Consider the following 18,372-nt stretch of genomic DNA (forward strand, 5'->3'; position numbering starts at 1 on the left):
AAAACGATTATGACTTATTAGTCTTGTGTACAAATGGCGCTCATTTTGGTACAAGTAAGGAATGGGGGGTTCGTGATTCTCGTCTGGAACATCGTGGGGGGATTTTCGGAGGCTTGCTCCATGACGGGTCTCTACACAACTATAAAAAGACAAGGTAATGCCCACAATGAACGTTTTACAAACTTCACAATCAAAAAATCGCCCTTGTCTCGTTTTTGCCTTGTAAAATGGGGAAAATATCACCGCCCTGCCGCATCTCTTTGGAAAAAAATTGGCCTGAGAACTAAGTAATTAATTTTATTTCGCCTAACGTCATCAATTTTTGAGAAAACATTGTAATTTTCTCACATGAACCAATGACGTAACAATCAATACCTGCTCACAAGAGAAGATAACTCTGCAATACACAAAGACGGAATACCAAGCCCATGCAAGTTTGGCCATAACCGGAATCTTTAACATTTTTAGTGAGATAATTTTCATTCCCTAAAGAATATCATGAATGTGTGCATCATTCCAGCTAGGGAGGAATAGCAGAACACTGTGCCCTGACTTTAATTAATACCAGGGTAATCACACTCTGGTGCCCTGCCTTTTTCTGAAAATTCTTTTATTAGATACTGCATCTTTATAGGCACTTTCCTTGTAATTTTTCTACTGGCTGTACACAAGATTTGTATCCACCTCCATGGACTAAATGACACTTATAAGAGCTATAGCAGAGCAATTATCATGTTCAACAAACTGTAAATAGTTATCGGCATGCATGTCCAGTTGTAACTGTTAAGTGATTTTGATTTGCTCAGTTTTACAGCCGAATACAGACTGTTTCCCCTAGCTAAAAAGTGTGTTTTCCCCAAAAATAACCAAAAAATGAGAAATCTATTTCCAATTTCAATAAAATGATGCTTTGTTTTCTCAATTCATAAAGGAACAGGCTGTTGTAAAATTTAGGTAAAAACCCCACTTCTGTTACACCTGTGTTCAAATCCAAACTATTGCACTGTACAACCTGTCTGAAGGAAAGGGCGACCACAACAAAATCTATATTTATAGGGAACGGATCTTGACAGAATGGAAACAATTAGAAAGGCAATCAATTGGATAAATTAACCATTTTCCAGTTTCATACCAAGATGCTTGAAGATGACTAGTCAGTCAAGGGAAATAACTCTCACACTTGCACAAGTCCTTGTATTTATTCTCATGATTTGTTTAGCTAAAAAAAAGAATAAATCTTGGATAGCATTAAATAGTAAAGAAAAAAATACACTTGATTCAAATGAACACAAATGTACCATTAAATATAATCTGTTTTTTTATTAATACTTTGACCTCTTTCTGTCCTTTTCTAATCCTAGCTGGATTACTGGTGTGTGTTTTAACCAAATTTGGTGTAAAATGGATGTGATAGTGTTGATCAAATTCCAAGATCTTCGAGTAAATCTATGAGCGTTTATTTTATAAGGTTACAAGCTCTTCCTCAAATCTGATTGGCTGATGATTTCTGCAATTGAATTAATGAACATACAATGTATGAGCCCACCATCACATATTTAAATATTTTATTATATGAATTTGCGTGTTTTTTTTCTAGTGTATGTGCGGATATGAGGAAAATGATTATAGATGCTGTTGAGAAAACAATGGGAATAAATGCAGTACAAACCTTGCACCAAGCCGGTGTTGATGTAGGCGAATATAAGGACAAGATTGGGTAAGATCAAATCTTGATGTGGGCAAAGAAAGAATATTTTGTATCCAGTAACTCTACCTACAGTTCTATTTGGTGGCTATCCTAAAGTTATTTAAGAAATGTTCAAAGAAACATTGTTAAAGTCAAGATCACATAGTATATAAACCATATACAATTCAATCCTTTACTTTTGAAAAAAAAATAGTACTTGTCTGTTTACCTTTAATGTTTCAAGCCTTTTACAGGAAACACATTTGTTTTTTAGTTTGGCCTGTCATATGTATAGATGAAGTAATTCATTATTTTAGTATTGACAGTACTCCTTCAGACTAGAATTCATACTATGGCTATCCTAAGGCAACATCTTGTTACTAATTGGCTACTTACCTCATAAAGAGCAAGTTTGAAAAACAGATGGGGCCATTTTTGTTTCTTGGTGTATCATAATATAATTCACATTAGATCTTTTTTTCATATGTTCTTTGGGATTATCTTTTAAAATTTACAGCATATCATATACATAGAGTATCAATTAAAAAAAAAAAATTGTTATTTAAAAGCATTCATTTTTAATTGGTACTTTTATTCCGACTAGGTCTCTGAGCCAAGGCCAAGCACAGCAGCCACAGAAGCCAGTCGTAAATGAAGCGAATTCTGAACAGAAACCTGCTCAGCCTCAAGGGGGTGAGAAATTAGACACCAGCATAAACAACCAGCCTGGTCAAGGTGCAGCTGATCCTAATTCCCAACAACCTTCAGAAGGCAACGCCTTACCACAGGGACAAATTAAACCTCAGGCAGGCCAGGGGGAGGCTAATGTGCTTCCAGCTGCTCAGGTTCAGCCCCAGTTGAATCCCGAACCTAAACCCCTAAATCCAGACCAAGCTGCTATTAAACCCCTTGAAAATCTCATTCCTAGCAGTAAACAACAGGAGAGTAACATTATTCCTCCAGCCCAGTCAAACCCTGACCTCCCCAACCCTCAGGTGAATCAGCAGGTCCCACCCCCCGGCAACCCTCCCCAGGAACAGGGTGACCCAAAAGGTTAGTATCCTTACACATGCCATGCTTGCAAGGGTGTTGGTTTCTATAAAATAACACTTGTTGTTATTGCACTGTTTTCCTGTACAATTCAACATGATATCTAATTGCTGTTAAAACACCTGCAAAATCAGTCTGCTGTGAACTTGAAAACTTTCCCCCAGTGAAATATTGACCGTTTCTTAATAAACTCAAGGGCAAGGACGGTACCTTAGTATCCAGTTAAGTCGGGGTAGCACTACTATTAAGTTGATATTTTTCTAGTACAAATGTTTCTGTTATTGTGAGTTTTTAGCATAGTTTTTAAATTACTTACTAATCTGTTTCAAAAACTGACAGCAGATTTTAAACATGATTGTAATGGTAAATGTTTAACATTCATGTCTATAGTACCGGTGTTTTAAGTGTATCAGCAAATTACTCATAAGCTTTTGTCTTATTGTCTGTTTTATTCAAAGTTAATAATATCAATTAAAAAAGAGTGGATGTAAGTGCTCGAAAAAAGACATCACTTTATTATATTTATAGGTGTCTGAAACATCGGACTTTTCTGACATCCTGTCAAAACCATCATTGTGCTAGATTTCATTCTTTGTATAAAAATATAGGTATTTTTGTTCGCTCTCCATTCAAAATTCTAACACAATGACATACATATTTATATATACAGCTCCCGCACCAAATTGTAGAAAAATTACCTTTAACAGATCAATGTAGTCTCTATAAAAAACGTTGGTTAAGAAAAGATAAATAAATCAGGGATTTGGAAAAAGTTGTTAACTTTCTCAGAAGTAGTGGCTGTGCGCCTAAAATGGAAAGTTTACCATAGCATGCAGTCAATTCAAACAAGTGGGAACCGGTTGCAATTTAAAAATTACTACTAAAGATATTTTAGCTCACCTGGTCCAAAGGACCATGGCGAGCTTTACCATACCACAGCATCTGTCGTCCGTCCATCAACTTTTCCTTTAAAATGCTAATAGTCATGAACGACTGAGCAGATTTTGACCAAATTTGGTCAGAAGCATCCTTAGGGGAAGGGGGACCAATTTTGTCTAACCGGTGGATCTGCCCCCCTAGGGGCCTGAGGGGCGTGCCCAATAGGGGAAACATAGCAAATTATTATTTAAAATCCTTCTTCTTCTGTAGGAATTAAAGGAGTTGGTCCATATTTGGTGGCGAGCATCCTTGGGTAAAGGGGAACCAGTTTTGTATAAACAGTGGGTGTGGCCCCCCTGGGACCTGAGGGGTGAGGCCCAATAGGGGAAATAGAAGTAAAACCTTTATAATCCTTCTTCTACCATAGGGATTTTATCCTAATTTAGTATGGAGCATCCTTGGGCAAAAGGGACTCAATTTCATATAAACAGCAAGTGTGGCCCCCCTGGGGGCAAAAGGGAGGGCCCAATAGGGGAAACATAGCAAACTCTTCAAATATCTTCTTCTTCTGTACGAATGACAGGATTTTGTCCAAATTTGGTATGAAGCATCCTTGGCTGAAGGTGGGCCCAATTTTGTATAAACAGTTGGTGTGGTCTCCTAGGGGGCAAAAGGACGGGGCCCAATAGGAGAAATAGCAGTTAAACCTTTAAAATCCTTCTTCGACCATCAGGATTAAGGGATTTTATCCTTATTTATTCTGCAGCATCCTTGGTCCAAGGGGTCTCAATTATGTATAATTGGTGGGTATGACCCTCCCTAGGGGCATCATGGTGGGGCACTGTTTGAAGTTTGTTCTCGCTATATCTCAAGTACTGGATGGATCTTTCTGAAATTGATATGTACTTATAATTACAGCACCTACCATGGAGTGCTATATCTTTACTTCATATCAATTATTTTAAACATATTTAGGTGAGCAATACAGGCCCTCTGGGTCTCTTGTTAGTTTATGTATATAGTAGCTATAGACTTTCGTCAAAACAGGGCTATGGTAAGGATAACAACCCCATTTATGTTATTATTGAGTGTTTTGAATATTAAATGTTATTTGGGGCCATGGTCACACATAACCTGGAAACTTATAGGTTACAACTGTGGTTCATATTCACTGTGTTATGAGGACTGAAGAATGTTATTTCTAGTATTTCTTTCTTAAGAATGTAATGATGCAAAACTTTGTGACATCGTGATTTAACATTAGATAACTGTCTATTTTCTGTTGTGACATATTCACTAACAAATGTTATTTAAATAATTAAACTAATTAAGTGTCTATGTATATGGAGATGAAAGAAAGATCATAGCTCGTTGCGTACATTTGTTAGCAAATAATTCTGATTTTTTCTTGAGAAAAGAGATTAATTTCAAAACAGTCTATAAGTATGCTGTAGTGATGATCTAAATTAGCATAATTAGATAATCAGTATATAATCATATAACTTTCACTTATCTGTTTAAACAATAGCTCGGCTTGTATTAGTGATAGTACGTAGCTATCATATATAATATAAACCATGCTGTGTAAAAAGAAAATGATGAATCAAAAAGGCATTAAAGCTTTCAATTTAATTCTACATTCCCTGTAGCTGTACTATAAATACAATACATGCTATACATGTCTGAATATCAATGGTCAAGGTTAACAAGTTTGTTATCAATTATGTGTCATAGACTGACTATTCAGGTTAACTATCTAGAAATGTATTTAAAACCTTTAAACACTTATCTTGATTCTGAGTTATTTTCATTTACAACAACAGACACACTCCAGCAAAAAATTGTCTCAGAACAAATGAAACACAACCCAGAACAACAGAAACAGGACCCAAATCGGAAACAAGTGCAAGCGAAACAGTTACAGAACAATCCTAAGGACTTGTATACAAAACCTACTGGTGATAGAAATACAATGAGATATAAAGTCACAAAGACAACTCCAGAATCCAAAACCTCAACCACAACACCATATTTCTTACAGGTGACTACATATACAAAAAACACTGATTTTTCAGTTCCAGATAACCATGACAACAACCCTCCTGCGGATGCTGATGATCAGGTACAGCAGCCTGGTCAGATGGGGGCTACTACAGCTAAACCAGTAACCTCAGGCATTCAAAACTTGTTAGACAAATTCCGTAACAACATTGTTAATCCAATCTTCTCAAATTCTTCTTCTCTGGGAGTGGGGAACTTTCATAAATCTCTTGCCTTGAAAGCTGGAGAAATAGCAAAACAGAACTTCTTGGACAATTCAAATCAGTTTAAAAAAGGAATTAGCAATAAAACTCTTGTAGACCAGGTCGATCCAAAGACTGCAGATCAAGGTCAGGCAGATGCAAAGAAATTAGGTCAAGGTCAGGCAGATAAGAAGACATTAGGTCAAGGTCAGGCAGATCCGAGAGAAGCGGGAAAGGAGGAAGTATCAGCAGAGGTTAATCCTGTTGGTCAGACTGCTGGTAAGATGGTAGAAATGAGCAAATCCAAGGGTAACAGCAAACCTAAAATCTCCAATCAGACCACAGCTATGTCAAACAAGCAGATGGCTGGCCAGCAGGCAGCCAAAGACAAAGTTGATTATGATGACTATGATGATGGAGATGATAAAAAGACAGGTGGAAAGGGCGACGGCAAAAAGATGGAGGTAGATGAAGTATAGGATATGGAGGGGTGCAAGCTAGCAGGAACATCAGAACTAGGATAGTTTTAGCAAACAGAACAGAATTTGAAGAAGCTTGTAAATAACCCATTTCCCCTAAAGCCTTACAACCTATGCTATCATACCTTTTATAGAAGAATGATTTTTACACAAATAATAACAAAGACAATTTCAATGGACTGCACAAATCAGTGTATTAAGGTTTATTCACCCAGATTTTTTTTTAATTTTTAAGATCACAGAATGTAGTGGCAACTTGTAAGATTTTAATGAGATTTTCAGGTTTTCTGTTAGTAGCCTGTAGAGCTAGTATATATATATGTATACCAACTCAATCTAAGGTGACAGTAATGTATGGGACCTGCATGTCTCCAGTAATATCAGATGCCTGCCCGTATAGACCATTTTTTTTTAAAAAATACCAGTAATAGACTGAATATTTTTATGGGATATGATACATATGCACCACTACATGCTTGACTTGCTTACCCTGTTGTAGAAATATACATGCTGTGTATTTATCCTCTCTGAGAAGGTACTAGGTTACAGAATGACCACCCCACTTTATAGTTGTGTTGGTTTTCTGATACCTTCATATTTTTTTTTCTACAATAGGTTATAGGATGGTAATCCCTACCTAAGATGGTCTAGGTAATGTGAATGGTAATCTTTATCTGAGATGGTCTAGTTAATGTGAATGGTAATCTTTATCTGAGATGGTCTAGATAATGTGAATGGTAATCCCTACCTAAGATGGTCTAGGTAATGTGAATGGTAATTTTTATCTGAGATGGTCTAGGTAATGTGAATGGTAATCTTTATCTGAGATGGTCCTAGATAATTGAATGGTAATCCCTATCTGATGATGGTCCTAGATAATTGAATGGTAATCCCTATCTGATGATGGTCTAGATAATGTGAATGGTAATCCTTATCTGATGATGGTCCTAGATAATTGAATGGTAATCCCTATCTGATGATGGTCCTAGATAATTGAATGGTAATCCTTATCTGATGATGGTACTAGATAATTGAATGGTAATCCTTATCTGATGATGGTCCTAGATAATTGAATGGTAATCCTTATCTGATGATGGTACTAGATAATTGAATGGTAATCCTTATCTGATGATGGTACTAGATAATTGAATGGTAATCCTTATCTGATGATGGTACTAGATAATTGAATGGTAATCCTTATCTGATGATGGTACTAGATAATTGAATGGTAATCCTTATCTGATGATGGTACTAGATAATTGAATGGTAATCCTTATCTGATGATGGTACTAGATAATTGAATGGTAATCCTTATCTGATGATGGTACTAGATAATTGAATGGTAATCCTTATCTGATGATGGTACTAGATAATTGAATGGTAATCCTTATCTGATGATGGTACTAGATAATTGAATGGTAATCCTTATCTGATGATGGTACTAGATAATTGAATGGTAATCCTTATCTGATGATGGTACTAGATAATTGAATGGTAATCCTTATCTGATGATGGTACTAGATAATTGAATGGTAATCCTTATCTGATGATGGTACTAGATAATTGAATGGTAATCCTTATCTGATGATGGTACTAGATAATTGAATGGTAATCCTTATCTGATGATGGTACTAGATAATTGAATGGTAATCCTTATCTGATGATGGTACTAGATAATTGAATGGTAATCCTTATCTGATGATGGTACTAGATAATTGAATGGTAATCCTTATCTGATGATGGTACTAGATAATTGAATGGTAATCCTTATCTGATGATGGTACTAGATAATTGAATGGTAATCCTTATCTGATGATGGTACTAGATAATTGAATGGTAATCCTTATCTGATGATGGTACTAGATAATTGAATGGTAATCCTTATCTGATGATGGTACTAGATAATTGAATGGTAATCCTTATCTGATGATGGTACTAGATAATTGAATGGTAATCCTTATCTGATGATGGTACTAGATAATTGAATGGTAATCCTTATCTGATGATGGTACTAGATAATTGAATGGTAATCCTTATCTGATGATGGTACTAGATAATTGAATGGTAATCCTTATCTGATGATGGTACTAGATAATTGAATGGTAATCCTTATCTGATGATGGTACTAGATAATTGAATGGTAATCCTTATCTGATGATGGTACTAGATAATTGAATGGTAATCCTTATCTGATGATGGTACTAGATAATTGAATGGTAATCCTTATCTGATGATGGTACTAGATAATTGAATGGTAATCCTTATCTGATGATGGTACTAGATAATTGAATGGTAATCCTTATCTGATGATGGTACTAGATAATTGAATGGTAATCCTTATCTGATGATGGTACTAGATAATTGAATGGTAATCCTTATCTGATGATGGTCCTAGATAATTGAATGGTAATCCTTATCTGATGATGGTCCTAGATAATTGAATGGTAATCCCTATCTGATGATGGTACTAGATAATTGAATGGTAATCCTTATCTGATGATGGTACTAGATAATTGAATGGTAATCCTTATCTGATGATGGTACTAGATAATTGAATGGTAATCCTTATCTGATGATGGTACTAGATAATTGAATGGTAATCCTTATCTGATGATGGTACTAGATAATTGAATGGTAATCCTTATCTGATGATGGTACTAGATAATTGAATGGTAATCCTTATCTGATGATGGTACTAGATAATTGAATGGTAATCCTTATCTGATGATGGTACTAGATAATTGAATGGTAATCCTTATCTGATGATGGTACTAGATAATTGAATGGTAATCCTTATCTGATGATGGTACTAGATAATTGAATGGTAATCCTTATCTGATGATGGTACTAGATAATTGAATGGTAATCCTTATCTGATGATGGTACTAGATAATTGAATGGTAATCCTTATCTGATGATGGTACTAGATAATTGAATGGTAATCCTTATCTGATGATGGTACTAGATAATTGAATGGTAATCCTTATCTGATGATGGTACTAGATAATTGAATGGTAATCCTTATCTGATGATGGTACTAGATAATTGAATGGTAATCCTTATCTGATGATGGTACTAGATAATTGAATGGTAATCCTTATCTGATGATGGTACTAGATAATTGAATGGTAATCCTTATCTGATGATGGTCCTAGATAATTGAATGGTAATCCTTATCTGATGATGGTACTAGATAATTGAATGGTAATCCTTATCTGATGATGGTACTAGATAATTGAATGGTAATCCTTATCTGATGATGGTACTAGATAATTGAATGGTAATCCTTATCTGATGATGGTACTAGATAATTGAATGGTAATCCTTATCTGATGATGGTACTAGATAATTGAATGGTAATCCTTATCTGATGATGGTACTAGATAATTGAATGGTAATCCTTATCTGATGATGGTACTAGATAATTGAATGGTAATCCTTATCTGATGATGGTACTAGATAATTGAATGGTAATCCTTATCTGATGATGGTACTAGATAATTGAATGGTAATCCTTATCTGATGATGGTACTAGATAATTGAATGGTAATCCTTATCTGATGATGGTACTAGATAATTGAATGGTAATCCCTATCTGATGATGGTACTAGATAATTGAATGGTAATCCTTATCTGATGATGGTACTAGATAATTGAATGGTAATCCTTATCTGATGATGGTACTAGATAATTGAATGGTAATCCTTATCTGATGATGGTACTAGATAATTGAATGGTAATCCTTATCTGATGATGGTACTAGATAATTGAATGGTAATCCTTATCTGATGATGGTACTAGATAATTGAATGGTAATCCTTATCTGATGATGGTACTAGATAATTGAATGGTAATCCTTATCTGATGATGGTACTAGATAATTGAATGGTAATCCTTATCTGATGATGGTACTAGATAATTGAATGGTAATCCTTATCTGATGATGGTACTAGATAATTGAATGGTAATCCTTATCTGATGATGGTACTAGATAATTGAATGGTAATCCTTATCTGATGATGGTACTAGATAATTGAATGGTAATCCTTATCTGATGATGGTCCTAGATAATTGAATGGTAATCCTTATCTGATGATGGTACTAGATAATTGAATGGTAATCCTTATCTGATGATGGTCCTAGATAATTGAATGGTAATCCTTATCTGATGATGGTCCTAGATAATTGAATGGTAATCCTTATCTGATGATGGTCCTAGATAATTGAATGGTAATCCTTATCTGATGATGGTCCTAGATAATTGAATGGTAATCCTTATCTGATGATGGTCCTAGATAATTGAATGGTAATCCTTATCTGATGATGGTCCTAGATAATTGAATGGTAATCCTTATCTGATGATGGTCCTAGATAATTGAATGGTAATCCTTATCTGATGATGGTCCTAGATAATTGAATGGTAATCCTTATCTGATGATGGTCCTAGATAATTGAATGGTAATCCTTATCTGATGATGGTCCTAGATAATTGAATGGTAATCCTTATCTGATGATGGTCCTAGATAATTGAATGGTAATCCTTATCTGATGATGGTCCTAGATAATTGAATGGTAATCCTTATCTGATGATGGTCCTAGATAATTGAATGGTAATCCTTATCTGATGATGGTCCTAGATAATTGAATGGTAATCCTTATCTGATGATGGTCCTAGATAATTGAATGGTAATCCTTATCTGATGATGGTCCTAGATAATTGAATGGTAATCCTTATCTGAGATGGTTCTAGATATTAAACAATAATTATATACAATTCCTGGCTGAGATGGTGATAGATTATAAAATGATCATCCCTTTCTGTTAAAATACTATAGAATGGTTATCCTATCTAATGTACCCTGGTGCGTGTCATTATTTGATACATGAACCAATTTTTTGTTTGAACTGTGTTGCATTGGAGTTCTTTTTAGCTCTGCTACAAGTACATACCCTGTAGACTCCTTAATCAGTAATACAAAATAGTTTGATTTTTACCTTGGGTTTAGAATTATTTATACATGAGTGGGATACATTTTATGATGTGTATAATTAAACAATTTGCAGTTAAAACCGACTTGTAATGGTGAGAACACCTGTTGTACAAGTATACGGATGCCTCTTATTCATGATCAGGTACATATAGATATATACTACAAGGAGGACAGGTATATGAAAAATGAAGTATTTTGTCATAATTATCCTCCATAGACCTTTAACCTATTATTATCCACCTGCCACATAATGAACACCACAATATGGAAGGATCAAATCGACATTCAGGAGTATCACATCACAGAAGAAAATCTCTGGTAAAAAGTATTCAATAATGCCCTCTCCACCTAGGTACTTGTGATAATGTCATAATATTCAACCTATGGGTACTTGTAAGTAATTTCAGGACCTTTTGATAAAAAGGTCAGTTTAAAATAGTTGATAAAAAATATTTAAATTGATGCATTCTATAAAACAAAAAATTTGCCAATTAATCATATGCAGCATGATGTATTTCAATTTTGTTTTATCAGAAATGAATGATAATGTTCACTTTTGATATAATGAGAGATTTATCTCAATTTAGAACATAACATCATTATTTTAACTTATAATCAATATAAATGAGGTTGAAAAAATGAAATCTTTTTATTGCTGCTGTTAGCAGGAATTGTTAATAAGAAAACTGAAGTCGATAGTGAATGATACATATTAATAAATAAATATATATTACGCTTGAGTAACATTACTTTATGAAATGCAGTACCAAATATATGGCCAGTCAATGCCATATATCACAGACACACACTACATTTACTGCACTACATCAACAGCACCTATCTTACTTGAGGAGATATATGTATTGATGGCAAAAATAGCTCTAGCCTTAAGCTTACAACAAAATATAATACCTGGTTTACACTTTCCTTACATCTGGATTTATATATTTTTTTAGGAAAAATCATGTTACATACATGTATTATACAAACTGATATTGAAATTCTGCATACTTTTATGAATCATTGGGTTAGATTTTTTAGAAAGTTTCAAGTGTACACGCTAAATGTTATTGCACTGTGTATAAAGCTGTGCTAAGCATGTATTTTGTAGTCTCCGCAGGTAAAATGACCGCTTCTGACAATCTGTTCAGCAACTGTTTGCAGTTCTAGTGTATGTTAGCTTGCATCCCTATATTGCATGTATCCGCATGTATTACATATTAAGTTACTATATAATGGTAACAGAAGTTATAAAGTTCAAGAAACTGAAAATGAGATTGAATCCAAATTAAACATGTTATGTTAAACATCTCATTGTAGCTTCTGGTCTTCAGGTTTCTTCAAATACCGTAATTTGCATGTTTTATTTCCAACAAAATTCATCATATTGTCTCTTATTAAGCTTTACTAGGGGCTGGCTGTTCAAAGTTTAATAAGCTTTAAGGAAAGTTAGTTTAAACATTTATATACTGTATGTAGTATTAACAAACATATTAAAATCAAATGTACAGGACTTAAGACAGTCGTCAAAAGTCAAACAGAAAAGAACCAAAAAATATAATGTTGTTAAAAATTTGCTTTACAGTGATTCTAACCAAACTTTGAACAACAAGACTCTGGTGTTTAATTCATCTTTCATCTTTTGCATGTTTCCTTCAGCATTTTATATCCTAAGCAATACCAGCTTTTTTCCTGGATTTCTGCTACCTAAAAATATATAGCTTAATCTTGCTACAAATGTAATGGGGTAAACATTCTATAGTACATATCTATATGTTCCTGGTACATAAACATGCATGGAGAATATTAGAGACATATTCTGAACAATTAAACTTTCTTCTCACAAAAAATGAAGGGAAATTTGAGGATGAATCATATTAGGATTGTTGTCACAAGATGTGTGATACACCGACGATGGTTTCTGGATTAGAGTCCATTTCACTAAACGTCATGCATCATTTAGCATATAAAGCTATTACATAGCATTGGCTGAACCATAATTGTATGTGAAAATACAGTCACCCTACAGAAATACTGAGTCTCTGGCACATTATTGCTGTGATAGCACCACACCATTGCTGTGATAGCACCACACCATTGCTGTGATAGCACCACACTATTGCTGTGATAGCACCGCATGTTCAGATTTCGTATGCAAATTGGGTTTCTGGCGATATAATCACCAGAATATTGCCAGAAAGTTTTGGTGCACTTGCATCGATATAGCCAGAATGTTCTAGTGCACTTGTGGCGATATAGCCAGAATGTTCTGGCACACTCATGGCGATATAGCCAGAATGTTCTGGTACACTTGCGGTGATATAGCCAGAATGTTCTAGTGCACTTGCGGCGATATAGCCAGAAATTTCTGGTACACTTGCGGTGATATAGCCAGAATGTTCTAGTGCACTTGTGGCGATATAGTCAGAATGTTCTGGCACACTCATGGCGATATAGCCACATTGTTCTGGTGCAGTTGCGGCGATATAGTCAGAATGTTCTGGCACACTCATGGCGATATAGCCACGTTGTTCTGGTGCAGTTGCGGCGATATAGTCAGAATGTTCTGGCACACTCATGGCGATATAGCCACATTGTTCTGGTGCAGTTGCGGCGATATAGTCAGAATGTTCTGGCACACTCATGGCGATATAGCCACGTTGTTCTGGTGCAGTTGCGGCGATATAGTCAGAATGTTCTGGCACACTCATGGCGATATAGCCACATTGTTCTGGTGCAGTTGCGGCGATATAGTCAGAATGTTCTGGCACACTCATGGCGATATAGCCACGTTGTTCTGGTGCAGTTGCGGCGATATAGTCAGAATGTTCTGGCACACTCATGGCGATATAGCCACATTGTTCTGGTGCAGTTGCGGCGATATCGCCACAGGCTAGCGTACAGGTGATATTATGACTCATCCACTCTTGGCAAGCAAGATTGGTCCCACAATCAAATATATAACAATATAGCAGCAGGGTTGTGCATATAGTTTAGATAATAATTCATAGCTAATATTAATCAGGGATTGGTTAGAAAGTTCAACACATAAATATGGATTGTTTTACAATGCGATATTCGTTAATAGTAATTATCAACAATGTTAATATAATGTATCAGTAAGAACAGTTTTATAGGAAACCGTTCTGTATAGATCGAAGCAACGGGATGAACTTCTGTAAAAATTGTACAGCAATACCTAAAGCAAGATTTTGATATGATGTACTATACACTTCTAAATACATGCACCTAGTAGAATTGTGTAGGATACAATTTAAACTTTATATTGTTGTATGAAAATGCACAACAGTAATTCAGTAAAGATTTTACATTTTTATGACCATTGATTATAAAAAACATAGAAGAAAACATATTCTACATTACCTTTATAAGACTCAAGAATGCTATCACTTTATCCATAAAAGACTACAAAGCCTCTTTATTTCACTCAACTTTTCCCTTTACCATGAACTATCCTTCATTCATCAGCCTTTATGTGATTTTTGAATTTTGGGGTCAACATTTCACTGCTTGCAGCTGGTTGGAGATGAGGAGTGAGGGAGACCTCCTTTATTGGATGTGTCAGAGGTCAAAACAGGTTTATAAAATCATAAATACCACTATATCCCCCTTGTAAGGACATTATAAGCTGGATCTACAATGTTTGACACCATCCTTATACATGAACTCGCTAAAACAAAAAATGTCATTGTTTTCATCGAGTTCTTGATAAATCTCATGATTTGAAACAATCTAAATTACTTGCAATATTGTGTTCTATCCCTATCACTTACTAACTCACCATTGCATGGCAAGTCATAAATACAAATTACTGTGAACCATCTAGTCTGAATTCGATGTATCAAATGTGTAGTTTCCTTTTATCTAATTTCATCTAAATTTCTTCTTTGGACATCTATTCCCTCTATGAAACATATACTTTTCTGCCAAAACAGTACATTCCTCTTCCTTTGCTATCCTGGTCACAACCTTTCGTGGAATTCATGGATAAGAGAGATCATGAAATAATGAAAGTAACTCCCATACAAAAGATTTCACAGTACACTTGTATTTAGTAACTTCACAACTGACTGTAATCTAACATTTTATATTTTGACACTGCATGTAACAAATAATGATGACACTTCTGGCATAAATATATATTGTGTATTCATTTTAGCAATCCAGTGTATTACATACACTTAGAACAATTAAAATTGAAGTTTTGTTGTTCATTTCTGGAAAGGATCAATGTTTAAGCTAGATCATAATAAAACCAAAGATTTATTTTCACATGAAACATCAATTGATCATTTAGAAACAATTGATCCGATCAAATTTGAATAGAATGATAGATATATAGCTGTTGATGCTGGTACTACATAGCACCATTTTGTAGATAGTTGTTGATATACCACATATACCCACTGTTCATCTGTTTTCTCAGGACGACTATGAAGATGACCCGGACGTTGGAGACAACAGGTTGAAGTTTATTCCTGTGAGTATTCACACACTAATAAAACAGATATATTTCAGAACTATTTATGTGTTTAAAAATATGGATCTTATATTGTTGTATTATTATGTATGGTTTTAATGTGATTGTTGTCAGTATACATTTCTAAGTTTACAAATTGAGAGATCATTAGATGTCAGTTGTGTAATGTCTTAAGCCTAATCCATTCTTACAGCCACCTTGTCTGTTGTCAGATGATTAAGAGGTTTTAACACAATCATTCTCAACCCCTATCATCTGTCAACCCCTATCAACTGTCAACCCCTATCATCTGTCAACCCCTATCATCTGTCAACTGTCAACCCCTATCATCTGTTAACCTATATCTGTCAACCCCTATCATCTCCCTATCATCTGTCAACCCCTATCATCTGTCAACCCCTATCATCTCCCTATCAACTGTCAACCCCTATCAACTCCCTATCATCTGTCATCTGTCAACCCCTATAATCTGTCAACCCCTATAATCTGTTCACTGTCAACCCCTTTCATCTGTCAACCCCTTTTATCTGTCATCTGTCAACCCCTATCATCTGTTAACCCCTATCATCTGTCATCTGTCAACCCCTATCATCTGTCAACCGCTATCATCTGTCATCTGTCAACCCCTATCATCTGTCATCTGTCAACCCCTATCATATGTCAACCCCTATCATCTGTCAATCCCTATCATCTGTCAACCCCTATCATCTGTCATCTGTCAACCCCTATCATCTGTCAACTGTCGACCCATATAATCTGTTAACTGTCAACCTCTATCATCTGTCAACTGTCAACCCCTATCATCTGTCATATGTCAAACCATATCATCTGTCAACCCCTATCATCTGTCTACTGTCAACCCCTATCATCTGTCTACTGTCAACCCATATCACCTGTCATCTATCAACCCCTATCATCTGTCATCTGTCAACCCCTATCATCTGTCAACTGTCAACCCCTATCATCTGTCATCTGTCAACCCCTATAATCTGTTCACTGTCAACCCCTTCATCTGTCAACCCCTTTTATCTGTCATCTGTCAACTCCTATCATCTGTCAACCCCTATCATCTGTCATCTGTCAACCCCTATCATCTGTCAACCCCTATCATCTGTCATCTGTCAACCCCTATCATATGTCACCCCCTATCATCTGTCAGTCCCTATCATCTGTCAACCCCTATCATCTGTCATCTGTCAACCCCTATCATCTGTCAACTGTCGACCCATATAATCTGTAAACTGTCAACCCCTATCATCTTTCAACTGTCAACCCCTATCATCTGTCATATGTCAAACCATATCATCTGTCAACCCCTATCATCTGTCAACCCCTATCATTTGTCAACTGTCAATCCATATCATCTGTCAACTGTCAACCCCTATCATCTGTCATCTGTCAACCCCTATACTTTGTCAACTGTCAACCCCTATCATATGTCATCTGTCAACCCCTATCATCTGTCAACTGTCAACCCATATCATCTGTCATCTGTCAACCCCTATCATCTGTCATCTGTCAACCCCTATCATCTGTCATCTGTCAACCCCTATCATCTGTCAACTCCTACATCTGTCATCTGTCAACCCCTATCATCTGTCATCTGTCAACCCCTATCATTTGTCAACTGTCGACCCATATAATCTGTTAACTGTCAACCTCTATTATCTGTCAACTGTCAACCCCTATCATCTGTCATATGTCAAACCATATCATCTGTCAACCCCTATCATCTGTCTACTGTCAACCCCTATCATCTGTCTACTGTCAACCCATATCACCTGTCATCTATCAACCCCTATCATCTGTCATCTGTCAACCCCTATCATCTGTCAACCCCTATCATCTGTCATCTGTCAACCCCTATAATGTCAACCCCTATCATCTGTCAGTCCCTATCATCTGTCAACCCCTATCATCAGTCATCTGTCAACCCCTATGATCTGTAAACTGTCAACCCCTATCATGTGTCAACACCTGTCATCTGTCAACCCCCATCATCTGTCAACTGTCAACCTCTATCATCGGTCAATTGTCAACCTCTGTCAACTGTCAACCACTATCATCTGTCAATTGTCAACCTCTGTCAACTGTCAACCACTATCATCTGTCAACTGTCACCCCCTATCATCTGTCACCTGTCAACCCTTATCATCTGTCATCTGTCACCCCCTATCATTAGTAAACTGTCAACCCCTATCATGTGTCAACTGTCAACCTCTATCATCGGTCAATTGTCAACCTCTGTCAACTGTCAACCCCTATCATCTGACAACCCCTATCATCTGTCATCTGTCAACCCCTATCATCTGTCAACCCCTGTCATCTGTCAACCCCTATCATTTGTCAACTGTCAACCCCTATCATCTGTCAACTGTCAACCTCTATCATCTGTCAATTGTCAACCTCTGTCAACTGTCAACCCCTATCATTTGTCTTTTGTCAACCCCTATCATCTGTCAACTGTTAACCCCTATCATCTGTCAATCCTATCATCTGTCAATCCTATCATCTGTCAACTGTCAACCCCTATCATCTGTCA

At 35.9% G+C, this 18,372-nt stretch overlaps 1 protein-coding gene across 2 annotated transcripts in view; it reads left to right on the forward strand.

Annotated features, from left to right (window-relative positions):
• Positions 1-18,372, forward strand: part of LOC110445569 (protein CASC4-like) — a 32,812-nt gene that overhangs the window by 8,098 nt on the left and 6,342 nt on the right. Inside the window, exons 4-7 of one of the 2 annotated variants that reach the window (XM_021490232.1) lie at positions 1,598-1,717; positions 2,292-2,740; positions 5,692-6,323; positions 15,777-15,830. In XM_021490232.1, coding sequence (XP_021345907.1) covers positions 1,598-1,717; positions 2,292-2,740; positions 5,692-6,323; positions 15,777-15,830 — 1,255 coding nt within the window. The remainder of the gene's footprint in view (positions 1-1,597; positions 1,718-2,291; positions 2,741-5,691; positions 6,324-15,776; positions 15,831-18,372) is intronic. The other variant, XM_021490233.1, reaches the window with a different exon arrangement.

This window comes from Mizuhopecten yessoensis, unplaced genomic scaffold (genome assembly GCF_002113885.1).
Source record: "Mizuhopecten yessoensis strain PY_sf001 unplaced genomic scaffold, ASM211388v2 scaffold2329, whole genome shotgun sequence".
Classification (NCBI taxonomy): Eukaryota; Metazoa; Mollusca; class Bivalvia; order Pectinida; family Pectinidae; genus Mizuhopecten; species Mizuhopecten yessoensis.